We start from the raw sequence: 5,745 nt of genomic DNA, 5'->3' as shown, positions 1-5,745 counted from the left end.
CTGGATCGTATGGTACTTCTATTTCTAGCTTTTTAAGGAAGCGCCAAATCGATTTCCAAAGTGGCTGTATCATTTTACATTCCCACCAACAGTGTATAAGTGTTCCAGTGTGTCCACAACCTCTCCAACATTTATTATTTTGTGTTTTTTGGATTAATGCTAGCCTTGTTGGGGAGATAATATCTCATTGTAGTTTTGATCTGCATTTCTGTAATGGCTAATGATCATGAGGATTTCCTCGTGTATCTGTTAGCCACCTGAGTGTTTTCTTTGGTGAAGTGCCCGTTCATATCCTTTGCCCATTTTTTAATTGGGTTATTTGTCTTTTTGTTGTTGAAGTTTTGCAGTATCTTGTAGATTTTAGAGATTAGACGCTGATCGGATTTGTCATAGCCAAATATTTCTCCCCAGTCTGTAGGTTGTCTTTTGACTCTTTTGGTGAAGTCTTTTGATGAGCATAAGTGTTTGATTTTTAGGAGCTCCACTTATCTAGTCTCTCTTCTGGTACTTGTGCATTGTTACTTATGGTTCGTATTGTGTCTATGCCATGTATTAGGTCTTCTAGCGTTGTCCCTATTTTTTCTTCCGTGATCTTTATCATTTTCGATTTTATATTTAAGTCTTTGATCCATTTTGAGTTAGTTTTTGTGCATGGTGTGAGGTATGGGTCTTTCAGTTTTTTACAGATGGATATCCAGTTACGCCAGCACCATTTGTTAAAGAGACTGTCTTTTTCCCTAATTAATGGACTTTGGACCTTTGTCAAATATCAGCTGCTCATAGGTGGCTAAATTTATGTCTGGATTCTCAACTCTCTTCCATTGGTCTGTGTATCTGTTGTTGTGCCAATACCAGGCTATTTTTACTACCATGGCAGTATAATAGGTTCTAAAATCAGGTAGTCTGAGGCCTCCCACTTTGTTCTTCTTCTTGAGTAATGCTTGATTTATTCGGGGCCTTTTCATCTTTTTGGGTAATTTTTAATTTCAACATGGATTATAATTGAAAAAAAGAATTCATCTGTTTTCTCTTTCTCTCTTTTTAATCCTCACTTCCCTCAGAGCATCTAACTGGCTCCAAGCCGAGTCCTCGGACACAACCACGAGATGAAGACTATGAAGGGGCGCCCTGGAATTGTGATAGCTGCACCTTTCTGAACCACCCTGCACTAAATCGCTGTGAGCAGTGTGAGATGCCACGGTACACTTGAATTCAGAAGAGTCCACACCAGGTTGCGAGTGACTTTTTGAGTACCCATCCTAAGAAAAGGAAGCTTCGGGAATCTACTCATCGGCCCAGCCTTTTCATTTCAGATTACACAGGGGGAGGAAGAATGACACTGTATCCACTTGTGCTCACTAAAGGAAAAATGGGGATTTTTTTTTTTCTTCCCTTTCTTAACTCATTGCATAGTGAGAGATAGAAAGGGATACTTGAAACCGGGAAAGGATTCACTCCTGAAAGAATGTACACAGATAAGTCAAGAGCTCTTCTGTGGAATCCCTATTGTTAGAGTTACTGCTGAGTGACCCTTATTTTTTAAACTAGAACTTTCAATCATGGTGTAAAATGTTACAGTTTATGCAGACAAACTGTGAATTGCCAGGGCAGACTCTTCTGGTCACAGCTCTCTGGAAAACAAAGGCTCCCTCCCCATGCTTCTTCCATTTGCTTCCTGCTAAAGAGGAAGACAGGAGAAAGCACCCAGAATATGATTATTTTTTTTTTGAGAGGGGGTAAAATAATAAGGGTATTGTAATTGCTGCTTTTTTCAGGGGTAATTTCAAACACACGTACATACACACAAATGAGATGTTCGAAAATGTGATTTGTAGCTGTTGGGAATTAGGCATTTCATGCCCTTTGTTCTAAAGTACAATCAGGTGGTAAGATCCCTTTTGCTTGTACAATGATTCATCAAACTGTATCAACACTGGTAACTAAGTCCGAATTATGCCACATAACAGATATGTTTTTTAAGTTACTGCATGCTTTGACGAGGCCATTGGTTTTAAAATAAGCGAGCAAGTCCCTATAAAGTATGATTTTTTATAAATGACATTCTTGTAAAACTGCGCTTTGCTAATAGCACAGTGAATCTGTGCCAAATGTAAACCCATTCCAAAATCCATTTGGAAATCTGGAGCTCTGCTGTGGTTCTATAAGACATGTTTGCAGGCCATAGGGCTTTTCTTTTTTCCTCCTTCCAATTTTTTGCAGAATTCATAATGTTTACAGCACAGATAATACTTTGTGCCATAATCCTAATTTAGTGGAAAAATGATCAATATTAGCTGTTCAATAAAGATTTATTTGCAAGTATGTTAATATACCAGTGTGAGGGAAATTACAGTTGGCCAATAATGATAAAGTTGCATACTGCCTTATTTGGGGAGGAAGACAAGGCTAGTCAAGAAATGTTATTGAGGAAGATAAGTACAGAGTACTTGAAACTAAGAACTTTTTAAATTGAGCATACTGTATTCAGAGATAATACTGAGTTTGTTCAGGTAGTTCAGATAATAGTAAAGCACCCCTTATTTATGAAACCAGAACTTTAGGGTGTGGATAACTGAACAGATATAAAATCATGTGGCTCACGAGGGTACATCACTAGAAAATGAATACTAGCACATTTAATTAAGGTCTCTACCATTGTTGGATTTCCTTCCTAGCCCAGAATTGGATTTTGGAATCTCCCCTCATTTTGGTGAATATAAACAGCAATAAAGGATGGTAGGTTTTCCAATCCTAAAGGATTTCACCTGAGGTTATAACCTTAGGAATATTCACTCTCCCATACCATGTGCCCCCCTACACACACACATACACACACACACACACTCTCTCTCTTTCTTCAAGTCATTGTATTTTAATTTAGCAGTAATCTCTGGCAGACCTGGAAAAACAAGCTGCACTTAACAGCATAATGAAACCAAAGGCATAATAACTCATCATACTTTTCCATCAAAAACCATAATTTCACACTCCACCTACAGCTTTGAAAACATTTTTTCATATGGGGAAAATTCCCTAAAATATATCCACTCGTCTCACAAAGTAAACATGGTTATGTAATTACACTGATAAAACATCTCTCGTACAACAACTGGCAAAACTGTGAAAATGATGAGAAAGCAGATGGGCTTTAACGCTTTGTAACACTGCTATCTGTTAGTCCTATATCTTCAGTAACAGCCTGTCGGTCCTATTGTTCTGTAATATGCCAATGCCTTTGCCTTTGTATGGTTTCCTATCTGTTTAGTGATGGTCAACCCCACTTGGTTTTAAGTAACAATATAGGGAAAAAATATATATACTGCTTGGTGTTCTAGCTAAAGGTTTACCAGTATTCATAGTGATATGCTGAAGTGGCAGCAGTTAACTTGGCAGTTGTCAGTTGAGAATGAAAGTAGCATGTATGAAAACTGTTTGATGCTTTATTAACACCATGTAGATGACTTTAAAACTAGTGCATGAAAATACATCAGGGTTAATAAGCTGTTATCATACAGTAGATGCATGGTTTCAGTCCTTTGGTAATATACCTAGTCAATCATTGTTTTCACCTGCCAGGAAAAATGAGCAAACAGTCAATTTGATAGGTGTGGAGGGTGGGGTATGAGACATCAGGGATGGATTTTAAGGAAGTTTTGAATGTGGTAATTTCTGATTGTGCACAAATTTCATATGCCAGCCTAGGCTGTGTTCAGTTTGTAAAATAAGCAAAATTATTTGACACTGATTAATTGATATATTTAACTATGTCCCATATGTAGACTGCTTCTTGCCACTTTGAACAAGAATTCACCCAGCTTTCAGGATGCCTTTTCAAAAGCATCTCCTAGTCAGATTGGTATGTACAGATAATTGGCATAAAAGTGGGAGGATAAAAATTGGATGATGCCTGGCTGCTGAGGTGCCGATGTTCTTTTGATCCGTTGGCACACTTCTTGTTTCTAGTCAGAGTTTTCTCTGAAAATACAAATAGTCTGATAGTAACATAAGATCTGACTGTACATTTTACATTAGTTCGCTGTTTTGTAAACTGGGTTTTTAGAAAGCACAGTTGCCATTCTGTTAAAGTACATTGCCCCTTAAATTATGGCATAGTTCTTCAAAGTTTAAAGTGGGAATAGAGGAGCCAGAAACTTTCTAAGCATTGTAAAACGTTTTGAATTTATATTGACCTTGTATGGGAGAGAGTAGAGGCGGGGGTTTTAAAGAAATGCCTTGTAAAAATGTAGTTTTAGAGCAGATTAATGATGGTGGGGAAAGTGTTGCTAATTTGTTTGTTTATTTCCCTGAAAGAAATGGGAAGTGTGATGAGCAGTTTAATAATTTTTTAAGGAGCTGGTCTCAATTTTAGTACTTTTTAATTATTAAAAGAAATCAATGTTTCCTTAAATTTTGTTGTTGTGTTGTCACAGTTATCTAGGGTTCATATCCAATTTTCTGTGGCAGCTCAATTTTATATAGTATTTTAAAAGGTAAGTGTAATGTCTTTTTGACAATATAAATGAAAAGCAAGAATATAAGGCATAGAAACGTTCTCCTTTAAAAATATCAATGATGTATCCTGGAATGTGAAAATGGCCCTTTATAGTTAAAAACTGAATTATTTTAACATTGTACCATTGTTCTGACCTTGAATGAGTCCATGTTGCAGTGTGTGTCTGTATGTCCGTAGAGGAAGAAAAACAATTGAAATGTTACTTTAAAAAATCTGAATAAATTGGGCACTGTCTGTGTTGCACCACTACTGTATCTTTTTGAAAGAATTAACAGTATTTTCATATTGTAAAATTTAATTCTGATGATGTTTTCACATTCACCAAACATGCATTTTTTTTTTCATATTATTTGCATCCCCAAGTATTTAATACAAGTAGATTTTGCATGGCTTGGGCAATCAGAGATTAATAGAATGATGACTCAATTTTAATTTCTAAAGCCATGAAAAGTTGCTTTGAGACTGAACAATTCTGAATTTTTATTTATAATGACATCTAATGTCTGTGTTTCCCTACTGTAAAAGAATTGGTCAGTTTCTTCATTAAAACAGCAAGAACTTATTAAATCTTGTAAATACCATGTGTCTGTTAGGTCTCTGTGTATGCTGTGAATGAAATTATTTTGAGATGAAATTGTACAAAGGCATTTAAAAAAGCTATGCATGCATCGTACCTACAAACAGTACATATTCAGAGAGTCAAAGATTCCTGCAAAATAAATTAATAAAACTAAAAGCAAACACTACATTCTGCATTTTTTCTGTGTAGCTAGAAATAATTTTTTTGTTTATTTATTGTAGTTCAAGTGAAAGTTTACATTTCAGGTTAGTCTCATACAAAAATGTGTACATACATTGTTACATGACCCTAATTGCTCTCCCTGTACTGTGGCAGCACACTCCTCCATTCCACCCATGATTTCCCATGTCCATTTAACCGGTTCCTAGCACTCTCCGCCTTCCCATCTCACCTCCAGACAGAAGCTGCCTGTTTAGACTCATGTATCTACTTGAGCTAAGAAGCACACTCTTCGCAAGTATCATTTTATGTCCCATAGTCCAGTCCAATCTTTGAAGAGTTGGCCTGGGAAATTGTTTTAGTTCTGGGCTGATAGAGAATCCAGGGGCCATGCTTTCCAGGGTTCCTCCAGTCTCAGACCATTAAGTCTGGTCTTTTTACTAGAATTTGAGTTCTGCACCCCACCTTTCTCCTCCATCAGGGACTCTCTGTT

The 5,745-nt window shown here is 36.7% G+C and overlaps 1 protein-coding gene across 2 annotated transcripts in view; it reads left to right on the top strand.

Annotated features, from left to right (window-relative positions):
* Window positions 1-5,249, top strand: part of TAB3 (TGF-beta activated kinase 1 (MAP3K7) binding protein 3) — a 51,323-nt gene extending 46,074 nt beyond the window's left edge. For both annotated transcript variants that reach the window (XM_004386233.2, XM_023740565.1), the window contains one exon: window positions 1,062-5,249. In XM_004386233.2, coding sequence (XP_004386290.1) covers window positions 1,062-1,210 — 149 coding nt within the window. In that variant the 3' untranslated portion in view covers window positions 1,211-5,249. The remainder of the gene's footprint in view (window positions 1-1,061) is intronic.
* The last annotated feature ends 496 nt before the right edge of the window (window positions 5,250-5,745 follow it).

Source organism: Trichechus manatus, unplaced genomic scaffold, assembly GCF_000243295.1.
Source record: "Trichechus manatus latirostris isolate Lorelei unplaced genomic scaffold, TriManLat1.0 scaffold00159, whole genome shotgun sequence".
NCBI classification, from domain to species: Eukaryota; Metazoa; Chordata; class Mammalia; order Sirenia; family Trichechidae; genus Trichechus; species Trichechus manatus.
This window is presented reverse-complemented; position numbering and strand designations above follow the sequence as displayed.